Genomic DNA, 24,796 nt, shown 5'->3' on the forward strand with positions numbered 1-24,796 from the left:
ATCAGCCTCTCCTAGGCAAGATTCTATCTTTTACTCCAAACTTGAACTGCTTATTACTCAACTTATAGCCATTGGACTTGGATTTAAACTCTGGGACAAACCTAGCAGACAGTTCCCTTTTAGGTGCTTCTGTATCATGAGAACACCTTTGATTTTGCATCAGGAATCTTCTTGCCTTTTTCAAGACAGGTTCACTGGTTATGCTTGTCAGAGCTGACTACTCTTGGCAAGAGTGTAACAGGTCTGGGGGGCTCACAAGAAGTAGAATACAATTCCAAGTCCTTTTCCTCTGCCCTCCACTCTTTCACACTCACCAGATGGAAAATCAGGAGTAGAGCGGTAGCTTGGGGTAGGTGATCTAGGAGATAAGCTGTGGGTTGGAGACCCAGGCAAGCTCTCCCCTGATGAAAGTGATCGGTTCAGGCAGGAGAAACTTCTGCTGGTGTGAAGAAGAGGGGAGGGTTGCTTGGCCAGCTTTTTGAAGAGAGATCTTCTCCTAGTGTGAGAAGAGCACAGCATTAATCAGAAGTTAAGATTCACAGAAGATACTATTACCACAGGCAAAACTCTTGCAAGCTGACATTGCTTCCTTCTCCCATTACTCTCAGAAAAGCAAATATTAAATCTATGTTTACATGAAAGCCAACCACGCTGCAGAGCGTGAAATTTTTTTTTTTTTTTTTGCTAATAGGTGGGATAGATATTGTAACTAAATCTATTTGTACGGAAATTTACTCACTGTATTTCAGAAGAATAGTTAGCTTCTTATGAGTATAAATCTTCATTTTCTTAATTTAAGAGCCCACCAAAACTGGAGGAGTATCTATAAAGTGCTAGCAATGTATTTACAAAATACACATGAACTTATTATCGAACTAAAAATGCCCATAAACTTAGCAGTAGAAAGTTTAATTAACCAAGTACAAAAAGATATACTTAAACCAAATTAAGATGCAGCCTCAGTTATTCACTTTCTTTCCCATAGCTATGTGTGTGCCATGCAAAATTTTTAGGGATTATTTTAACGGATCTAGTTTAGGCAAAACAGGATTGAAAGGACGTGTTACAACCACAGGATCACAGAGAAGAAGGCAAAAAGATGTAGCAGACGAGAGAGAACTGTATTAACTTCAGATTTTAAATTAATTGTTATGTATACACACACACAAGGAAACACATTTGCCATGAAACAAAAGGATTACTCACCTCTCTAAACTCTCTTTCTTCTTGGTTTTCTTACTGCGCCTGACCATTCGGCTCCTGTAGCTGTTTCGCCTGGCAGGTCCTGTCTTGATGGAAGTGTTTTCAAAAGGGGTTGTTGTTACTGAGACTTTGTTACCACTCTGCCAAAATGGAGGAGGAACTTTCAGGTGTGAGTAATACAAGACGACTTTGCCTTAAATTGAAGCTACACCACAAATGCAAACACAATGAGACAGAACTCCAGCATCAGAGTAAGAGCTGGCAGTGTAGGAAGCCCTATGCAGACATTGCCAGGCTAATTTATGTCAGATAAACGATGACTGGAAAATTCTCAAATTCTGCCAAATTTCCTAAGCTTCCTCCATTCCAGCTTTGGGACAAGGAGAAATTCCAATAATTGTAGCTAGACGGGAGGAGACCAAGGATTGATCAAGACTGCAATTTTCAAGATGAAAGCTTCTACAAAAGTATTGTATTTTCCCACAGAGAAAGTGGTCCATTCACTGGCCATTCACGTCTCAAGATACCAACTGTTACAATGATGAAATGGAAGAGAAAACTTAACCTTCATTATCAATCCCAAACAATCCTTTTATCTTGTTCAAAAGAGGTAACAAATATAATTAAGTTAAGCTTTTTAGGATCGTTTGCATGAACGTGAAGACGACTCAATAAATAAAACCAAGTGGAAATATCTATATTATTTTTTAAAAATCCATACCTCCTGCCCAGCACTGTATACCACTACAGAGAACTTCTGTTCAAAGGAATTCCAATAGCCCAAATGAATTTATGATACAGCACTTTAGGATAAACAACAATCTCTTGTTTGGAGTTTACTCTTGTAAGTAGTGTGCAGGGTTGTCATGTTTCCCTTTTTCTGTATCTGACACACAAAACAACTGCAGACCCAGTTGCCCAGTTGCCTAAAATTACAGAATTTTCTCTTATGTATTTCTTGCAAAATTGGAAACTTGGAAATTCCTCCTGGTTTCAGAGAAGGAAAATAAAGACTTAAGGAAAAGCGTGTTTTGCATCTTTCCTCAGGTCTTTGTATTTCCCCATTACTTCATTGCGTTCCAATCTTCTTTTATAACTGACCACTCCCTTTGATAGGCAAAGCTCTGCATGTAACACCATAAATTGTTAATAATATAGGAAGTGAATATACAGCTGTCTAAAAGAATTCTGACCTACATTATTCTGTGCTGAAAAGATTACATAAAAACTGCAATATGATGAGCTACAGTGAAAAGCTAAGACACTACCATTCACTAAAAAAGTTGGGGGTTTTGTTTGTTTATTTTTAAGGAAAAACTATAATTTTCTACTAGGATAGATCTCGGAAAACTCCATAAGAGAAAAATGTGATAGATTATTCATAAAAATCCAACTGCAGGATCAGAACTTCATTAAGCAAAGCAGCTCTGTGTGACATGCCTGGCTATATACGAAACAAAAACCTTTTGGGCCTTAAAAATTATGACAGGCAAGTTCCTGTACAGTAGGCAAGAAAATATTTCACGCTCTGTTTCCACTTTTCGTCATTAATTTCACTTTAAAACGAGAAAATGAGAAGTAGCATCACCATCAAAAGCCTGAATTAGCTGACGAAGATGGGGAAATTCAATAAAGTGCTTGAAAATGTCAAATTTTTTGAGTGACAGAGACATCTCCTCATGTCAGTGCCTCGAATGTACATCAGCTATCTCAGCAGCAGTGCCAGTTTATTGCAGAGAAACTAAATCATAGCAGGATATATGAAGTCATTGACCTTTGTCCAGATCTGTGAAAGAGCAGCTTACAGTTTGTACTTGAACAACCACAAAATCTGATAAGTAATCTCTGAAGGAAACAAACATAACCCTTCAATCCTTGGTAAAAACAGCAAGCGCTTTTGTATTCCAGTTGTCCAAGAGTTACCTTTAACAACAACTCAATGACTTCCGTATGAACAAGACCGTGCACTGGCTCTCCATTGATATGAGTAATCAGGTCTCCAGCTTTTAAACCCGCTTGGTAAGCCGCACCTCCTTCTTCCACATTCTGGAAATCAGAAACCAAGAGAGTATACACAAAATGGACTCCTCTTTAACCTTCACACTTTCAAAAGTAGGCTTTGTTTAATGAACTCCTTCTATTAAACCAGTTGGCAATGAAGAAAACTTACAGATATTAAGTTACATAAAGGAAGAAGAAAAATCAGACCAGCCATTTCACTATCAACTACTTACTCAAACTTTATACTTACATGGGATCTGGAACGGTTTCAAAGCTCACTGAAACACTGCTTGTTGCCACTGGTATTAAGTAAGCACTGCACAGCGGGGCAGTTTTCATGCATGATAAAGGAGGAGTGATTCACTCCCCATGGCAAAATTTCAGAATTGAATGAAGATTTTTAGCATCCGACGCTGAGAAATACGGATATAATTAAGGCAGTGGTCACATGCAGTACCCCCATCATGATAAAATTAACTCCACAATATAGTTAAGGATTGTTTGCATTTGGTTCAAATTCACCAGGCTGTCCCTTAGAGGAAACAGTGCAGCACAAAGGTGACGAAGGACCAAAACAAACTGAATTGCAAATTATTTTGAAGGTAGCTTAAATAATTTATTACATTTTAAAATGAGCTTTTGAAGAATTTTAAGTCACGTAGCCACTACTGAAGCCTACGGTGCTTACAGAGCTAAAAAAACCCAACAAACCTATAGTATTTTGAAAAAAGCCAAGGTTTCACTTTTACTGCAATGTACCATTTTCTTCCCTTCGTTTCACTGATGTGATGCTACACCAGTGGCAAGGAATCAAATTTTTTTATTTATTCTATTATCAATCAAATGTACCCCATTCTCCAGATTCAATGTTCTTGATAGATTCATAGGTCTGAGAGGTAAACACCACAAATGAAAAATGAGTAATACACTACTGCATCAGTAGCACTGCTACTTCAAAACCTACAATACATATTTAAAACAAAGCACTGTACAAAACTCCAAAGCTTTTGATGTATTTGTAATTAATTTTTCAAAATTATTTTAAGGTAGTTGAAATATTTTAGTTTATACACACACAATATCTATGTATGTATAATATATAAGATATAAAATACATAATTTGTTATCAACCTCAATTATAAAATAAATAAATATATATTTGCATAAATATATATTTATTTTACAACTAAGGAGGTTGATAACCAACAAAATGCAAGAACTGCTGTCTTCCTTTAGCCTGTCTCCCACTTCATTCAAATCAGTAGTGAACAGAGGATGAAAAATACATGATTTATTCAAGACAGTCAGTCTTTTTCCTGTGCCATAGAATCCTCAAAGGTACTCAAAATTCCAAATGATTTGCACATTTCTACACAAAAGAAAGTCAGTGCTTGAAATCAGCCTACTTGTGTCTAGTAAAATAACATTGACTTTCATTAATCCCCAGTTTAATAAAACTTCATGTATATTTCAACAATTTCTGTTTACAATCTCTTAGTTTTGCAGATCCTGTCCTCAAAGATGGGCTGCACCAATCCTTTGGTTTTCTAAGCCACAGTATTCTGAACTTAGACATGGCTGTTCACAATGGCCAAACTGGCCAAAAGTGAACGTGATCCATGCAGAAGGTCAATATTGTATGTAGGTACCACTTCTGCCAAAGGTGGTTTGTGTCATCCCTACGGAAGAAAAATGTTTGGCACAACATCACGATTTACACACTAACTGTCAACAGATACCATATGTACAAAAATCAAAAGCAAATACACCACTGCAGTTTTCTGTAGCTGTTTATAAGCAAAAAAAAGGTATTATCTTACCCAAACAATATGGTGCACAGTGTAGATATCGCTGTCACCCACGTAAACCCTGATTGCTCGGATGGTAAAGCCATACTTTTTTCCTGAACTGTGAATTACTATTGGTTGATGAGGACTTGCAGCAGCAACTGATGAATCACGGCTGGGAGATGAATCTCGGGAGGATGAAGGATCAGATGATAGGGAATGAGGAGACATAGGACTTCCCAAAGGAGAAACACCAAACACATCTGGAAGATAAAAATCTGCCTATTAGAGTACATTCTGAGCACACACAAATACGGACACAGAAGAGGGAATTTGCTTAGTTTTATGACACCTTTGTGTCAAAATATATCATTGTCTTTGCATAAACACTCTCTCCTCCTCAATCAGTGTGTATCTCAGTGAATGAGAAGTTTAACCAACAACCAGATCTTAGAACTGAATTTCTTTCCTTGTAGCATAAACTGTATTTTTTAATGCAAGGGTTAACTTGCTAGATGTAGACTGCTTTTTCCTTTTAGATAGGAAACACACTCATTGCTAACTTTGAAAGAACAATTCTCAGCCTCTTCCTAACAAACACTCATGAAAAGGAAGTCAGAGTTCGGTAGAAGATGTGGTTGTGAGTACACCCAAAATCATTCCCCAAATCATCCAGCAGTGCTAAACAAAGTGCTAGTTGTTTTTTTGGTTTCAGTTATATATAGATACAGATAAAGACTACTGTAATTAAACCACAATATCTAGTTGGTACATAGGACAGTAACTCATTACTCATACCAAGCCTCCATTTCTACATTTTGCTACATCACGTAAGACCACAAGCATTTCTTGCAAAAACAGTATCAATTACAGCTTCATTTTATTTCATTGTTTTGAAAGCCCTATGTGCTCAAGCTTGTGCAAATGTAAACACAATTGCAGCAGCATAGAACACACTTCGGTGACTGTAACATGGTGACAGCTCTGCAAAGGAATGTAGCCCAGAAAGATTCCAGGTTTGGTGTCCATGCCAATCCATGTCACGCGAGGGCAGATACACTTTGACAGCAGAGGCACTACTCCCTGGATGCAAGTCACCAGAGGCTCCCAGAGATCAGTATCACTGCATTAATGCTGAAATCCCACAGAACAGCCAAGCCCCAAGGGGGCTGTCACCGTCACCCTCCGGCTCTGAAACATGCCCAGATCCCCCACCCTCTGCCTTCTGCTGCGTTTGGGACACATCCTGTGGCTCTCAGCTACATGACTCAGGTCAGGAACACTGGCCATCTGTTGCTGTAGTTTCTTTTATGAATAACCATGAATAAGGTAGGTTTTTTTGGACAGTATTACGTACAGCTAACATGTAAGATTTTGGTTGATATAATGACAACATTTTTAGGTGTAGGCAAAGCTAAGTTTGCATTTTATAGAATGATGCTGAGATTAAACTGAAAGAAAACTGTAGTTTAATGAGCACAGTAACTCAGTCTATATAATTTCTGAACTTAGTGGTTCTTACTCGACAGCTGTGAAAGAACTAGTAGAATACAAACTGATTAATAACTCTTGAGTGTTACTTGGCTGTGTAATTACCTGCACATATATCATGCTCCTGTGATAGCTTATCTCAATAATTAGCATGCACTACAGGCCCTCTACAAGTGGAAAAAATAACCATGGTGCTAACTGTCAGAGGGGTATACCAAAAAAAACCACTTAGAGCATTTGGGAGAGAAATATTATTTGGAAGAAAGAGTCTACACAAGGAAAAAGCCCAGAGTATTTGCAAGCCACCTGCAGTTTTCCCTGTCAACACTGCCCTGAACAGGCTGAGCACACGGTCACTATCTTTCTCACTGTAAAAATAAAGTAATCTTCATCTCTCTCATGCATTTTGTGAGAACCATCACTCATATTCAGACAGCATCACAGAAATGCGAAGTATTCTTTTCATCGTCACCTAGTTGTCCTCATTCAAGCAGGGGCAAAATACTCCTCTTTAACTGAGATTCAACATTATCCTCTTGACTTACCTCATAAAAAAAATCCTCATGATTGGCTGCTGGAATTACAGGTGCTGCATAGGAAGCCTATGCTGTTCTTTGAACTGTACGGTGTAGAAGGGTAGAAAACATGAGGTGAATCAGAAATTCCTGCAGTAACAGGGATCAGATGGGCCTTTCACCTCTCCAAGGTCTCCAAAACACATGTGCACAACAGCACAGTGTTTGCTCATCAAGGTATTAAGGAGCACACAGGGCACATGTGCTTTACAACCCAAAGACAGGTGAAGTCTAAGAGGAGAGCCAGAACCAATTCTTCAACACCGTACAATCCTCCACTAGCCTGAGGACTCAAAGCAACCTGCTGAAGTTACTGTCAAAGCTACCTTTGAACATATGGAGCAAGTGCAATGTTATGTTATCAGACCAGGAGATACTTAAGTATTACACCTAAGGTCTAAAAGCAGCATTTGGCCAGTGTGCAAAGTTGAGACGTAATCCCACTTTTGGAAAAAATCCCTCAAGGTTTGGGAAATTTGGACTTTGATTCTGAACCATTAAAAAGCAAAGCACTAATGCTTCATCTGGAAACACTCAATACTACTGTTATACTTCTACTTACTTGTAACAATATTTCCGACTTCAAATTTTGAGCAGTCCCTGTAAGCCACGGTAGCACAAACAGGAGCCCACATGCTATTTCTACTTTTGTGACACTTCTTTACGGCTTATCACCTTTCCTTATGAGAGATGGGAGAGAACTAGTCAGGCTGAATGTGCTGCTGTAACAAACAGCTATTCTTGGAGCTGTACATCGGAGAGCTACTTAAAACTTAAGCTACGCCCCTACTGTAGGATGGGCCAAGGACTGAAGCCTGCATCCTGCTGTGCATGCACACAGTTGAACATAAAAGTAGTCACCACTAAGCTACATTTTTGCCTGTCACAGAAGGTCCCTTAGCTGTAATGTGACCACTGTAACTCACTGGTGAGATTGCACCATCTAGTAACACATGTGAACAACAAGAAAAACAAAAAAGTGTGACACAGAATCCATTCTGGACTCTCCAAAATCTTGCATTTATGTCATAAACCATCAAGTATGCATAAATCATAACATTTCAAACAAAAAGATTTATCTCTACCTCCTGGGATCATGAGGGACAAAGCACTTGCAGAAAGGGACTTTGTAACTTTCCCAGAGATCTTCTTTTTCTCTGTGCTTTCTAATCGCTGACGAGCCATGTGAGATGCAACTTCACTGCGTGGCTTTGAGGAGTTGTCTGTACTGTCCACACTCTCACTTCTTCCATTTATCTGATCTAAGTGCTCTGAAAAACTGCCAACTGTACAAAGAAGAAGGGATAAACACATTGAGGGAAAACTGGGGGTCAGGGAGGGGAAACAGTACAATTGTGAGATAGGAATTTTTCTTTCTGTTAACAAGTTCATAAAACAACATTACAGAAATATGAGTAATTCTTCCAGACTTACAGAATGCATAAACATTAACAGAACGTTTTTTGTAGTCACTGACTAAAGCAAAGTAAGAGACAAAAGCTAAAGCAAGTCTGGTATCTCAATATGCAGCACTCACCTTAGAGAACTTAATCAGACATTTATTTTTCATGTGAACTCCTCCTGAAATAAATGAAAGGCTCCAATCCTATGTAAGTTGCTATCAGCTTAACAATTTTTCCAAAATCATTAAAACACTAAGTATAATTTTATTTTTAATTATTATCTTTTGCTTTTATTCTTTGTGTGGTTTTCTACCACACAGGAGAAAGATACCTGGCACCACTAAACTCAGTATTTCAACCACATTGGTATTAGTCTATCACAGGTAATGAACTTCCACAATACTGAACCAAGGAAAGACAACAATGTTTCAAACAGTGAAAAAAAACCATAAAGGCCTTGTGTCATGTGAACAACCTGCACAGGATTTCTTAAAAATTCAAAGATATCACAGGAAAGTTGTATGACCTTATGAAACATGCACCAAGGGTAGGTTGCCTGTTTAAAGACATAGCAGTAATTTCTAGTATTCCTTTAAGGTCACTGAATATCCTGTTGCTAATGGACCACAGAAAAATGAAATTACTCTTAAGTGTAACTGATAAGTGACAGAAGACGATCAGATGCTTTGAGTTATTACTGTGACTGCTATGCTAATGCCAACACCATAACACAGGGCTGGGGGGAGTGAGCAAGACTTGGGATACGGCACAGTCAAGGTTTTAGACAACGGAAGGAGATGGAAACGGTTGTACAGCTGGATGAGCCTGAGGAAATTTATTTTCTCAGAAATGGAGAGGAGAAAGGGTGAGGAAAATGTGGACTACAAGGGAAATTAGGGGTATGGGAATAGAAAGGGTTATCTTGAGAAAACTCAGTGAGCTAGAAAAGAGAAATAAGCTGAAGACAGGTCAATGTGTAGAGAAGGTAATTGGAAGCTATATACAGACAATCATGAGACAGATATAGGCCTAGATTTGTGTTAAGTATCAGGTCTTCCAACAGTTATACAAAACTCTCTTCTGAAAGTACAAAACCAGCAAGATACCAGGGCCCTGGATCCTACTGAAATGCATGCAAATACTTGAGCTGGGAGAGGGATGCGTAAAGGAAATAAATTATTTAAGTAGGGAATGGTTTACAACACTCCCTCCTAGATTCCTAATGACAAAAGTGACTTCTGCAAGTCAAAGACAACCCTGCCAATTCTGAAAGGCGTACATCATTGCGACGTCTTAATTAAAAGCACCCAATGATGCAGAACAGAGTGTTACAAAACAGCAATACAGATCAGTTGGAATGACTCCAGGATGGTCAATCAAAAGATGACCAACTTCAGCGAGGGAAGATATAAAAATAGTGCTTTAAGTGCTCAAGGGATCTAAGATTCCTTTTCTCCACAGAAGGATCCTGCAAAGGCTTTATGGTCAAGTCACCGTTTTATTCACTCACCTAGCAGCCCTCCAGAGTCAGTGGGGTGACATAAAACATTGGTATTTCTAAAAATGTTGAACTTTTCCCATACATATTTTCATGAGATTTTTTTTTAGCTTGAGCCTGAACCCAAAGCAGACCCCTCTTGGGATGTCTTTTTTTTGAAGCAGTTCCGAAATACAGGACTTCTAAATCCATGAATGCTACTGCTAAACAAAGAAGGTCCACAACTCCTTCTAATGTCATCAGTCAAGAGACACACTGTCAACTACCTGATAGCGTGGAGCTGCTGATCGTACTTGCTGGAGTGGTTACTTCAGGTTCATCTTGCACTATTTCCTCGCTCACTAACGCAGGCTTTTCTTGTTCCTCCCGTGGTCCCACTAAGCTGGTGGAATCATTCTGTTCTCCTTCAGCTGATATGGCCAGCTTCGGAAGCAAACCAGAACTGAGTCGCTGCCTGCTACTCTCAGTGTCGGAGGAGATGGATGTAGATATTTGTTGTCTGCATTAAAAATAAGCAAACTCTCATGCAGTTACTGAGATGAGGAGGCCTGCTACCTGGCAAGCAGGACGTGGACCACTTCCAGCACCTCCTTCTACTTACATTTCAGAATATTCTGAACTCCAGCTTAAAGATTCCACAGAAGGCAATGTTACACTTTTTGTTTTGTCCCCTGGATCTTCCTTTTCTTCACCTTGCGTTTGAGTGACTCGATCTATGCTACTAAAAACCTGTTACAGACAAAAAAAACCACAAAAAACCCAACTGATCACTGACATATTTGATACAAAAAGACACACAGGAAAGCACATTTCAGGTTGTACTCTGTGTGTTCTAATGCTTATACAGTATTTCAGAGTGCAAATGTCAAACTTCTTGAACCTTTTTATATTTCCAAAAGTTTGTGATCTTAAAATGCCTTCCTATTTTGCTTTCTTGGCTCCTCATGTACAGGGTCATAAATATGTCTCTTCTCATTACAAATTCATCAGCTTTCTCCCCGTTTCACTGTGTGAGCCAAGAAAGTACGAAGAAAATCCATAGCCTTGACGTCTCCAGGTCATAGGATTAATGCACATCTTGGATTAATTCACAACCATAAAGCCAATCAAAGCAAAAAAGCCTTAACCCTAAGATACTGACTTAGTATCTACCAGTCAGGTGTGGAAAGCAGAAAAATTAATCTGAATTGACTTTGAAGTTAAGAATAAATTACTTGGCTAAATGATTTAGAAAAAATAAACTCTGATCATTGGAAGTCTGTTGTTTGCTTAGCCAACAAACAGCACACAGAAATTCTCATCTGTACATTCCACAGCCTGAGAGGCACAGCTAGAGATGCAGTGACATAATGACATTAACACACCAATCTATTACTGTGGTACAGAGCTTTCAAAAGGACAGAAGTTCACAGAATCACAGAATGAGGTTGGAAGGGACCTCTGCAGGTCATGTTGTCCAACCCCTCTGCACAAGCAGGGTCACTTAAAGCTGGTTGCTCAGGACCATGCCCAGAGGGCTTTTGAAGACCTCCAAGGATGGAGACTCCACAACCTGCCTGGGCAACCTGTGCCAGTGCTTGATCACCCTCACAGGAAAAAAAGTGTTTTCTTGTCTTCAGACAGAACTTTCTGTGTTTCAGTTTGTGCCCATTGCCTGTAATCCAAGTTATCTCCAAAGAGACTGTGCCATTTACCAGCATCTGAATTTGAAACATATCACCAAGTCAAAATAAGTAGTTTACATAGAATGAGGATAACTACATCCACAATTCCTGTCTCTGCTTTTTCATGCTATCACAGATACGATACATATGTAGTACTGCAGAGCCAGCATAAAAAGCACTGATTCCTTAAAGCATAACCCAGGACAAACAAGATACAAACACAGACTTTCCAAATACCTTTAAACAGTTCCTAAAGTAGGTTAAAGAAACTTTTAAATAGAAAGCTTTTGAAAATCACTGCTGGATGCTATGTTAAGACTAAAAGTATGCTCATTAGGCATTCCTCTTCCATTATTTCCTGCCAATTTACCTTCCAAAGTATTTCCTGAGCATGTCCACTCTGCTCCTACTGGCGTCCCTTGCCCAGCAATAATTAGCTGTCATCTGAACTACGAAAGTATACTACCATTTGGACAGTCAGCTTTACCTTCAATTCACAGCATTCAAAAACCACTCCCTCAAATCCACATCTCTCCTTGACCAAATCACATGCTAACAACTACAGCTGTTTCCCTTCAGTCTACTGTCATTTAACTAATAGCTACTATACGCTAGTACTGTAATCTTTGTTATGCCACCACCTGCAAGATACCCAGGACACAACTGGAGCAACATGCAAACTATGTACAAGGAAATCAACGTAAGGAACCTGCATTAGCATTTAACAGAACAGTTTCCCTAAACTTTCGCTTGTGCTGTCATGAATTTTTCTACAGAAAATACCAACCTATTTATATAATTTTCTATTACCTTCTAAAGAATTCAAGAAATAACTTTCCTACCTAATCTTCCCATGTTTTGATTTAATGGTATTCATTTCATTCTTGCTCAATTTCAGTTAACATTTCTTGGAGAAACAACGCCCTATACTTCTCTTCCATATCTAACATTTCCAAGCTCTATAAAAATAGCAAAATGTGTACGTACACAATACGTACTAACATTAGAACAATTTTTACTTACTTTTGAAAATCTGTGAGAACATGAGGAAAACTGTCTTATCTCCAAATTAAAATCTTCATCATTGGTATCATCTTCTTCCTCAGTTTCCATATGGTGGTATTTCTCAGAACGAGCTACAGACAAGGGAAATAAAGTATTTGAATTTATCACGAAGGATGGGTACCAAGCTTTAGTATTAACTAGAAGTGTAATTTTATTCTTAAGATTATTTCTGCTGAAATGTCAAACCTCCAGTGAAATTGCAAGCTGCCAGTGGTTCTGATAAAGGAGATTTTCAAAGCAATAAGCAAAAGTCAAAGGCAGTGATTATTTAAAGAAGGCATTCACCACATTTTTTTAACACCATCAAACACGTACTGTCAAAATAACTTGTGTCATCTTCAGACTCCAATTGTGGAATAAATTCCGCTTTCTGCCTCAGCAGACTATTCCAGTCAAGGCTCCTGAAGAACTGATGCTGCTTTACTTCATAAGCACCACCTGGGGGAGCCAGAGAAAAACACTGAGGAAATTATACCAAATCCTCTGACATTAATTCAACTAAAATCCTAGCCAAAAAACGCAAATTACCATGGAAAGGCATCATCATCACTGTAGGCAGGAACATCTACTATGCATTTCCACTAGAATCTCCTAAACCTGTCAGAGCACCTCCCTGTCCCTCTTTTGTTGTTCCCATTTCTTTAACAGTAGTGGCACTGCTTTATCATCTCCCTCCTTTAACATTTCTATTTTTCTTGATACATTAACTATTTATCTGTCAGCTACACATTAGTCAGAAGCATCAGACGTAGTAGTAGTCATCAAAATATAAATATGTGCGCTAGATGAGTAAGTACAAGTTAGAAAGTAATGAAGAATGACTCTTAATAGTTGCTCAATGAAAATCCCATTGCTGATCAGGAGCTCCTTTTGGTGTTTTATGGCAGCAATACACAATTCTATAGGAAATACCTTATCATTTATCTTCTTACCAATTACTGCCTACTTGTTATAATGTGTGTTAAACAATTACACTGGTTTCAAGTTAAGAAACAACTGTAAGAACACAATGAAATACTGGTATTTTTGTCCTGGGGAGGTGGGCAAGAATGTTATTAGTAAGCATAAATCTAATTCTAAAAACTGAACGGGTTAACCTGCAGCAGCAAGAGTTACTGACAACTTGATTGTATTGGGTTTACATCGGATGGGTTTTGTAGTGGAGGGGGCCACAGCGGTGGCTTCTGTGAGAAGATGTCAGAAGCCTCCCCCACATCCAATAGAGCCAATGCCAGCCAACTCCAAGATGGACAAGCTGCTGGCCAAGGCTGAGTCCATCAGCAACAGTGGTAGCACCTCTGTGATAACATGTTTACAAAAGGGTAAAAAACTGCTGCATAACAGCAGCTGGGAGAGAGGAGTGAGAATAAGTGAGAGAAACAACTCTCCAGACATCAAGGCTACTGAAGAAGGAGGGGGAAGAGGTGCTCCAGGCGCCAGAGCACTTTGTGGAGGACTCTCCTGTGGGTGGGACCCCACGCTGGAGCAGAGGGAAAGTCTCAGGAGTCCTCCTCCTGAGGAGGAAGGAGCAGCAGAGACGTGTGATGAATTGACCACAACCCCCCATTCCCCATCTTCCTGTGCCACTGGGAGGGGAGGAGGTAGAGAAATCGGGAGTGAAGTTGAGCCCAGGAAGATGGGAGGGGTGAGGAGGAAGGTGGTCTTAGATTTGTTCTTATTTATCATTATCCTACTCCATTGTTAACTGGTAATAAATTAAATTAATTTCCCCAAGTCGAGCCTGTTTTGCCTGTGACGTTAATTGCTGAGTGATCTCCTGTCCTTATCTTGACCCACGAGGCTGTCGTCATATTTTCTTCCCCTGTCCAGTTGAGGAGAGGGAGTGATAAAGCAGCTTGGTGGGCATCTGGTGGCCAGCGAAGGTCAAGCCACCACTTTGATACAGCCTGTAAACTTCCCTATGTCAAGGCTAACCCAGGAGAGAGCCATTGAAAAAGTGTGAAGTCTCCAGGATTGGTCTCTAAGTCAGAGTGTCAGGATTTCTAGGTTGGGTTCTTTGCTTTTCTGACTGCACCAGGGAAAAAATCCTAAGACCTAAATCTTCCCAAAGGAAACCAAAATCACATCTCATTGTAAGTCACTAGTCAAGGAGTGAACATTTCTCTGAGCACAGTAATGGGATGTTACATCAGAATTGTATAATTCTTGATTGGTATCTGACACTTCAAACCCAAAGAGGTCTTTTTTCTGTCATTTTCCTTCCTCAAAACAAGTATAGTATCTCTCTCTCTCTCTTCCTTCAACTTGACTATGCCACTCAGGTCTCCTGAGCAAATACACAATTACAATTTTCATGGAGTGTTATGCAGCTAGCTAATACGTATTAAATAGATAAGGCTGTCATTTGAAATGCATGGTGGATCCTGGGATAAACCGTGCTATTTTCCAATGCCCTCATGGGACCTGTCACATCACAGTCTCCGTTTCTGTGAGTTGCTTCCGACACTTAAAAAAAACTTTGTTGAGGTTTCTAAACACCCCTCTGTGCTTCAAAGAAACAGCTGCCCAATTCATTCTTCAGACTGCCAGCTCTTGAGAGACCACAAACAGTCAAAAGTAATCAGCCTGTAAACGAGCTGCACAGATGCTCCATGTGGTGGCACTGACCATTACAGTAGTTAAGCCAGTCTCATTCTAGCCAATTCACTTTCTCAACCAGCTGTAGCAAAAGAGGCAGAATTTGCAATCTACTTCTGATCCAGCCTCTCACAGGGTGACAGTCTTGAATTAACACTGTGTTTACCAGGAAAAAGCATCCTGGCAATGAAACAGCAATGCCTGAAAGGAGTATACTTACAACAAGGGAATGGAACTAGTTGTGGCTTTGTTTTGCCTTTGGCAACAGTGCCCTATGCAGCAGATGAAGCAGGCAGCAAGCAGAGAAGCTGCCTGGGGCATGACACCTCCCTCACTCTTAACTTGTTCAACACGGGGCAAGGGAGAACAACAAACTTTGCTGGATGCCAGTTATTCCAGACCATCAGCTACAGTGAAGTCTAAGGGCTGTTCACACAGATCCCAGATGCTCAGGCAGCAAGGGACATGCAGCTCGCTCATCTCAGTCACATCATCATATCCCAAAGGAAAACCTGTTGTTTGGGGTCGAGGTTATACTCTCATTTCCCCTGAGTGGCTGTGGTAAGGCCAGTTATGAACTGATTCCTAAAGCTCCTTTTTATATTAGCTCTAAAAAAAGTATGCAACACAATCTGACCGCTGGACTCAGTTTTGCCAGCAATTTTCCAAGTACTCTCACACTGACTCAACCTGCCACTTGGTTTCCTTAGCATCCCCAACATATTTATATTCTTGGCATACAGTGTTCACTATAAATAAGCCTATACCTTTATATTCAGGCTCTTATATATAGGAGGCATTTTGCTGTGGTTACATAGTGCTTTACCCAGAGGGATGGCAGTCAGAGACCAGGATTCCCATACATTAACACTTTAAAAATCCTGTGCAATATTCTTCATTAACGCCTCTCAGCCAAATTCCCAAATAAATCCTGCTCCATCAACTAACAAATAAACTCTACTATATAAATGCACAGTGCTTTCATTAGCCTGTGCAGGCTCACTGCTCCTAATACCACATGCCAGGTTCTTCTCTCGAAATGGAATGAGCACAGCACTGAACGACCACAGCAGAGTAAAGCTGGCAGCTTGTGTTCTCACCGATATCCATTTACTTCCTTAACATTCACACATTTGGTTTTATTCTTTTTCATGCAACGCAGTAGTGCTTGCTGAATGAGAATGACAAGACCTTTCACAACACAATCTCAGACAGTCATTTCTGAATAATTAGTTAGAGTACCCACCACCCACCCTGGAGGAACTAATTTGCCCGGCTAAGATACTTCTGGAAAAGGAAGCATCAGTTGTGTATTGACTCCCCTTCTCTATTTCTGTGTTTAGTTATTTAAAACTGTATTAATGAAGGAACCCCATCCTATTTCTAGCACACTAACAATTTAAAGTAGTGCCTCCTAACCTGTTCCCAGTCTTTCCAGAGGATTCTGCCTGAGCAGCAGGGTAATCAGATCCTGGGCATCTGGAGGTGGTGCTTCATCCTTTTCAGGCCAGTTGATTTCATCTAGCAAAACAGAAAGTTGTTTGTTATTACTGAAGTCTGATCCCAACATTCAACAGAAACTGTGTGAAAGCTCTGGTAGTGAGCTAGCAGTAAAGTCAGAATTAAGGCAACTTTTTAAAGGTGCTCTCTGTTGCATACCAATCACTTCCGATTTTCGTGCTCTCTATACAGACTCCATAAACATATTGTTATACTCCCATTTTCCTTGGAAGTATGCTTTAACCCAAACCAGTGTTTAACAACAGAATACAGGAATGTTTGCCTCATGGAAAACTATTGCAAAATATCAGCACAACTTGTATGCTGTCCCTTCTCCCTGCCCCCCCCCCCCCGCCCCCGCCCCCGCTTAATCATGGTTTAAATTTTCATTCTGTTCCATGGAAACTGCTGTTAAGATGGACAGAGCTGACCTGACCCAGCAGTCACCTCTCACATCTGTTATCCTTCTCTAGTGCTAGTAGACTCACTGAAGTCATTACTCCCACGACTAAGGGCCAAGGTATCGGACTCTGCTCTGGAAAGATACATGCCAATGGAGCTTTTTTCCAAGTGTCTCATACTTCAGAGGAAAACCACTTCACTCTACTGACTCTCATACTACTAAGGCTTTTGCACTTCATAGCAAGTTGGACCTAAATGATGCAATCAAGATATTAAACCCTGCAGTATTCAGGTAAGACTGAATAAAAATTCCACCAAACTTTCATTTAAACCATGGAAAATTGTGCCAGTTTCAATATGAACATGAACTTTGTAATAGCTTACACAGCAAGTTTTGTCTGATTTTTAGCAGAAGGTGCCTCCACAAATGTAATATATTGCAGGTTTAGACAAAATTCTGCCCAAGTTTCTTGGGAGGTACAAGGATTTTGGCATCAGAGAAACAGAATTCTAGGAGCTCAGGAAATACAGAAGGCTGTTAAGGATTTTGTTGTCATTATAGGATCTAGACTTTTCCTTCAAAATTATCATCATTGGAGAAATAATCATCAGCTACACACAAGTTTAATCTCTGTATTTTTAAGTTTAAGGAACAGTACTGAAATAAATGGGCATGAAATGTAACCTGTTTCTGGAGCATTATTTTTAACCCTGATCATTTTAGGCATTTAAGTTTACACTGAGGCCTCCCACAGTTATACAACTTGGGGGCAGGAAAGGCAATCTACAATGAAGAAGGAGTAAGGTATAAGATAAGGGGGCAAGTTTTTAAACTAGATTTTCAAGCAGAATGTAGATTTCATACACAGAAACTGGAATAAAAGTCTAGGCTACAGTTTGAGTTCCTCAGCACAGCTTTTACAGTTGAATACAAGGGGACCATATATTTTAGCACAGCAAACATCCAACAAAAGAGTTCTCCTGAAGATACTGGCAGTAAGAATTTCAAAAAGTAAGGATATTTAAAATAAAAGAGAAGAAACTTACAAGTCAACATCAAGTATCACCTAGATTGTACCACATGACAATTTGTTTTACAAAACGTAAAATTAATGCCACATTCAAAATAAAGTCTTAAGTCCAAATTTTGTCATTAATTTTAGACTATTCCCTCTCCTTCTCCCAAGTCAGAGAGCATAAAGATAAAAATACATATGCATGTGTCTGGAAATGCAATAAAAACATGAGTTATTTCCATGTTTGCCTGCCTACAGCTTCCACTGCAGTTTAAATCTGATTTGGAAAATAAAGCATGAATATGCATTGCAGCCGTGAGGCACCCAGAACAAAGCCAGCATTTGCTGCTTGTGTTAATTAAACAGTTGATTCGCCTTGCCACTCAGGCCTCAGCGTATCACATCAGAAAACAACATGGTTATAAATCCAAGAACAGCTAGGATGTTGTATAAAGAGGTCATATACTAGATGCAACTCACAAATCCATTTCAATACAGTTTACAAACAAGTCTGGCTTTCAACTTCAGAGATGGAGGAAAGCGAGATGATGACAGAGTGTCTCCTTAAGTACAAAAGGGTATTTGTTGCGTTCTCAGAGAATAAGGAACAAGAGGCGCAGTTAGTTTTGTTACTATTTGTTTTTTTGTATGCTTGGGTTTTTTTTTTGGTCTTCACTACTGGACCTTTTAAGTAGACTATAAAACAGACTGGGAAATACGCAGTAACAGAGGTGCCATTCTGTTAAACTTTTGGCATAAATAAAGGCCCTCTACATCTATGCATCTGGGAAATTTATGGAAACAGCAGGTAGGGTAGTAAACAATTCTGTTTAATTATCATTCAGTTTTGCCACAAGCCACATAACAATACTTAGGGTCAGATTGCAGGTTAAGATCTAAAAGGTTATTGAATTTTAAATGGAAGAAGAACAGCTGCTATAGAAATAACATTCCACTACAACAATCACCAATGAAATCATTAACAATCTGTGAATTGAATTTGATTCCTTCTCTTTCTCATTATTTATTATTCGAGAGACATTTGTTTTAGGGTTTTATTACATCTTCGTTAATTTCTTCATTGTGCTAGGAGGCATTTTCCCATTTATGTAAATTTATTTTAACTGTTTCTTCTATGGTATAATTTCTTTACTCAAGATTGAAACGCTGTGCCATAGTGGCACTACTTTCCTACTAACCCTGCTTTTCTTTTGCAAACACTGCAGCCTAACCATTGTACTCTACATTACTGCACTTCCGTGCTTAGCAACAATATACAGTAAGTTCAGGTTTTAGTCCAAATTTATTCTTATTCCTTTGACAGCAAATTATGTATTACAATATTACAATAACGGTGGGTTTTTGAGCAAAACTAGCTTGAAAACCTAGTCTATCAGTAAAGTTGTAAATATCTTTACTATTAACAGAAATCGAGATGTTTCACAGCAAGCTAAGAAATCTGTTTTTTTTGTGATGATCCTCACCACTGATTACTTGTCCAAACAGCTCTTCTGGTGTATCTCCAAAGAAAGGCACACACCCAACAAGAAATTCATAAAGGATAATTCCCATAGCCCACCAGTCCACTGGTTTTCCATAACCCTGTCGCAGTATTACTTCAGGAGCTATGTATTCAGGTGTACCACAGACCTAAAAGAGAGAAAATAAGCATGCTGATAAAATAAGTCTAATTGAGCTATGTCACATCATTTATAATTCTTGAAATGTAAAATAATATGGAAATATAGAAAAATGGAATTCAGTACATTTTAGTCTGCGGAGTTTGCATAACAGCTGATGTTTTTAGAACGACCTGGCTACATTTACAGGCATCATAATCAACATTTGTGTATCTGTCATGCAAAGGACAGTTTGTGTTTCGTACACAGGAGTCCATCATGGCAAATATTTTATTTAACCTAAACATATCTTTACATGAAAGTTGTGATGGTTTTATCTTAAGTAACTTTTACAGTGAACAGATTGTGAGCAATGGTAATGAGGCATGCTTAAAGGGAAATGGGCCATTGCAAGGATTTTAGCACCCTTGGTTGTACAATGCATCATGAGCTCCACAAGTACTCTGCTGAGACTTCTGAATTCCTTATAAAAACAGTTTTCCATTTGTGTCTCTCTCAGATTCACTTGCACACAATTAGGCTTGTTCATCTTACTAATAGATCCTAATGTAGAAAGAAAAAACCCTAGAATAATCTGCAGGGCATCAGTAAAAGTGACTGACATACACAACTGGAACACCAATGCAGAAATAAAAACAGTTTATAAAGTACTACGGTACATTCTGCTGGCAAAACATCACTTCATCTGAATAGTCAATGTAGAAATGAAAAAGGCTGTGTCTTACTTGTTTGTCAAGGAATTCTCTGGCATCCTTCTCAATGTGACCCTCATACAGATTGGTAGTCAAACTCATTAGCCCCACCTTTGACAGGCCAAAGTCTGTAAGCTTTATATGGCCCATGGATGTTACCAATAAACTGAAAATTAGAATGATCTGAAGTTACTGTGATATAATTCAACATTATTGCTTATCATTAGTATTATTATTATACTTGGAGGAAAACGTTTCATTAGCACTGCAAAAATATAAAGACAGCTTAAAAAGTAATTTAACCAGGTACAAAATAAAAACATCAAAATCTGACAGTCTTACATTTGTTACTATTATTATCAGATGTAAACAAACTTTTTACATGCAATTGCACAACATCTTGTAGAACCATATAAGTGTTCAGAACTGAATGCTAGATGCTTTGAAGAAAAAGAAACAGGCATCATCTGAAAGGCCTAGAATAGAATAAATGTCGCTTTTGAAGTGAGGTGAGCATTTTCTGTCTGTAACAAGCTGGGGTCATTCAACTGAAAGAAACTCAGGTATTAAGTCAGTTAGCAAATAATACTACACTGGCCTGAGGTATCATGTTACGAAGGTATTGCCACTCAACAGACATGACTCCAGTGTTTGGCATTTGTTTTGGTGGTTGGTTGGTTGGTTGTGTTTCTTTTTTTTTTTTTTTTGGGGGGGTGTGTGTGTACAGCGTTTTAAGTATACTTTGAAAGATCATTTCTTTAATGACCAAAATCCATTTCCCTCCATTTCAGTCAGAAGAGTAAGGACTTTTTTTTCAGCTACTCTGATAGCCTCTTCCGTCTTAAAGATAGAAAATTTTAAAGAGCTCTTTTGGAAAAAAATGTGTTTTCTGTAACTGCAGGTACTGAAAATTCACATATTGTGCAGAAATTGTTAATCTATTTAACCCTCACGATAAAAAAAATATTTCAAAAACATTCAAAGCAAGTTTACACCTTTCGTATTTTATCTAACAATTTTGAAGTCCTCTTTTGGTTATATTCTAGATACATACTTGTCTGGTTTCAAATCCCTGTGTACAATTCCGTAATTATGAAGGTATTCCAAGGCCAGAACAGTCTCTGCAAAGTACATCCTTGCCATGTCTACAGGTAAGGGACCCATATTCTTCATCAAAGTAGCACAGTCTCCACCTGTGGAAACAGGACAAATGTTCCAGAGGATGCTAGAAATTCTGAGGTGTATCAGTATACTCCATATATGCTGCAGAAAGAGACAAACTGTAGTTATAAATGTTTATTTTCCAGTCAGATGATTCAATTGAACATGCAACCACACCAACTACTGTACGGGAAACACAGTGTGAAGCTGGGAGCAAGTAGCACAAGGATTCAGCTGAATGCCAATAAAGTCTGTGCTGCTACTTTAAAAGATAAAAAGGCGGGGGGGGGGTGGGGGGGGACGACGACAACAAAAACAAAAAATAGCCCACACAACCATAGCCTGGGTATCTCATCTTGCACTGCCTCTGTCCGCTGTTCTCCTTCAGCATCAGCACCTTTTCAAATTGCCTCCCTTCCCTCTTTGTGAAAATAACTATTACAAATACCCCAACATGCGCTAATGAAAATTTCAACTCCAGAAGAGCAAACAGCATTCTCACATGAACTTTGAATGCTAGGACACTTATGATTACAGTCTATGAGGAACTTATTCAAACAGCAGTTATTTCCCATTATAGCTGGAGCAGAAGTGTTTTACAAGCTCTCACTGGGAGATAATGACCTAGAAAAAAGCCACCTTGTTGTTGGATTTAGATCCTAAATCTGTTTTGCCAGAGTACAGAGGACACACAGGGGGCCCTTCTAATGCAAGTACCGTACGGGTTATTTTTCTTTCTTGGTGTACAAAAAATCTCTTCTTCCTCTGTAAAACAGAAGAAACATTTTACCTTCTACATATTCCATGACCATGCATAAATGACGTCTTGTTTCAAAGGAGCAATACATGCTGACAACAAACGGATTTTCTGCAAATGTCAGGATATCACGCTCGACAAAGGCCTGTTGGATCTGGTTTCGGAGGATGAGATTCTGCTTATTAATTTTCTTCATGGCAAATCTTTGTCGGGTTTCTTTGTGTCTCACAAAATAAACCGCACTGAAAAAGTTCAAATGGGAGAGAAAAAGAAAAAAGTCTGAATAACTATTAAACATATATTTTAAAATACCTTTTTTACAAATAAATAAATATATTTTTTAAAAACTGTATATGTATTACATAAAAGACTTGTTTTTAATTTAATGTAGTTGACCTGCCTTTCACATTAGAGAATGGCTACAAACCTCATTTTGTTTCATAACCAGGATGAGTCTCAGTCAACACAAATTAGTACATAAACCAAAACAACTCCCTGCCCCCCAAAGCGAACAACAGATATAGCCAATGCCTCCTCAACAGATATAGCAAATGCTCTCAGCTCAGGCAGATTTTGGGCATTTCCATCAACAAGGGATTATATGCAAAACCCAGCTATGGCACAGTGTTGTAAATCATTCCGACAAATGCTTGTTCTGTAAGTGCGCTGTCAGATAATGATGACTCAGACTCTGTCCAGGGGATTTTAAAACATGTCACAGGTTTCTCATGAAGGTTGCTCAGAAGTTGCTTGATGGGGTGGCTCCCTCATTGCCAGGTGCAAAATCTTCTGTTCTGGTTCAGTCCCTGACATCAGCATTGATCCATATCAGGGGTAGGCCACCAATAGGTAATCCAAAACAAAGATCACAGCGTTAACTGCATGGTAATGTGGAATTAAGATGTATCTTGACATGAGGAATTTCCACTGGTGTACTGGGTACAAAGTTTCCTGTGAGCTTGGTTAGATAAGGGCAAGGCAGTGAGGGAAGCGAAGTGAAAGAACACCTCACGTGGACAAGACTTCTTTCTTTCAAGGCTCAGGAGAAGGAATCACCCTGCCGTGAAACACTGACATAGGACATTACTGCTACATTTCTTAAAATCCCTTGAGGCAAATCCTGAAAACGTTTGCCTTGCTTGAAATCTACCTTGTAGCATTTAATGCTTATAGCATCTCCAGTATATAATTACCACAGTAGTAGTGTTTATGGAAAGAAAGGACTAAAAGGAGAAAATAAGAGGGGGGAAAAAAATGGGACTCAATTATGTTTTTTAAAATTCAATTTGTTGTCCCCATGAGGTCAAATTATCAGTATACAATTATTTATTTAAACACAAAAGCAATTCTTGCCTTACTATTTCTATGAAGATCCTCCCACAGCTACCAAAGTTACAGGCACTGAAAAAAACATGTTTCTGCTTTCTTTTGTGGAGGAAAACTTTTTTTAGACAAGAAATTTTCTCTTACTAATTCCAAAAGCTTTCCTTAATCCCTTGTTCTTGCCTGAGCATGGGGCAGGTAAAAGACATTACACCATTATGAAAGTAGGGGAAAACCACCTTGGGCAAAACCCAAGGTGAACCCCACCCTTTGTGCCTCCTACTAAGTCTCACTCCCTTCTGCCCCTCCCAAGCTGGAATAAAGACCGAGTTATTCAGCTCCAGTACTCCTCCCTGCTGGCTTCACGCCTTTTGTCCTCCTGTATCCCTTCCTACCACTGCCCTCCTCTCACTTCTCTCTCCACCCCTTCATTACAACTCTTCTCCTTTGCTTTTCTTTCCCTTACATTCTGGTTTTCCTCTCTCTTTTGTTGCTATCTCCTGTCAGTCAGTCTTAGCTTCTTAATCTCCTGTAATTTTGTCTTTTCTTTTCCCTATTTCAGTCCCCTTGTGCACTCCTGGCACATAGAAAAGTGAGCCCTTCAGGTGCCTGAAGCTGCAACCCTTCAAAGAAAAAAAGTTATATGAACGAACGGAGGATGGCCCTAGGACTTGGCATGCAGATCCTTCTCAGAGCTTTAATTTGGACAGTGTGCCAAGATGAACTCTTGAAAGACAGACATTAACCACAGCATATTATTATAGCATCTTAATAAATCCCCTCTGCATATCGTGTGGATCTGTAGGGTCATTACTACCATATTTAAAGATGAAGAACTAGTAAGTTCTAAGGACTGTCTAGTCCAGTAAATATCTGGGACATGCTGGGTATGTTTCCCCAGCTCTCTAAATTGCATTTCCTAGACTTACAGTCACAGCCAGGTAATTATATAACTGTCCACTAGGATTCAGTTATCTACAATTCCTCAGAAAAAAACTGTTTAGTTCAAGTGTACCAGAC

At 39.1% G+C, this 24,796-nt stretch overlaps 1 protein-coding gene across 8 annotated transcripts in view; it reads right to left on the bottom strand.

Moving 5' to 3' along the window:
* The window catches only part of MAST4 (microtubule associated serine/threonine kinase family member 4), a 307,392-nt gene that overhangs the window by 6,801 nt on the left and 275,795 nt on the right, over positions 1-24,796 (bottom strand). For all 8 annotated transcript variants that reach the window (XM_087741356.1, XM_087741355.1, XM_087741354.1 and 5 more), the window contains 14 exons: positions 22,487-22,695; positions 21,590-21,728; positions 20,569-20,701; positions 19,688-19,853; positions 16,705-16,806; positions 13,003-13,125; positions 12,646-12,758; positions 10,560-10,687; positions 10,225-10,457; positions 8,143-8,343; positions 5,025-5,254; positions 3,127-3,249; positions 1,207-1,343; positions 315-496 (listed from right to left, as the gene is read on the bottom strand). In XM_087741356.1, coding sequence (XP_087597482.1) covers positions 315-496; positions 1,207-1,343; positions 3,127-3,249; positions 5,025-5,254; positions 8,143-8,343; positions 10,225-10,457; positions 10,560-10,687; positions 12,646-12,758; positions 13,003-13,125; positions 16,705-16,806; positions 19,688-19,853; positions 20,569-20,701; positions 21,590-21,728; positions 22,487-22,695 — 2,219 coding nt within the window. The remainder of the gene's footprint in view (positions 1-314; positions 497-1,206; positions 1,344-3,126; positions 3,250-5,024; positions 5,255-8,142; positions 8,344-10,224; positions 10,458-10,559; positions 10,688-12,645; positions 12,759-13,002; positions 13,126-16,704; positions 16,807-19,687; positions 19,854-20,568; positions 20,702-21,589; positions 21,729-22,486; positions 22,696-24,796) is intronic.

The sequence above is a fragment of the Nipponia nippon genome, unplaced genomic scaffold, assembly GCF_047370975.1.
Source record: "Nipponia nippon isolate SJK-2023a ecotype South Korea unplaced genomic scaffold, ASM4737097v1 scaffold_8, whole genome shotgun sequence".
Taxonomy (NCBI): Eukaryota; Metazoa; Chordata; class Aves; order Pelecaniformes; family Threskiornithidae; genus Nipponia; species Nipponia nippon.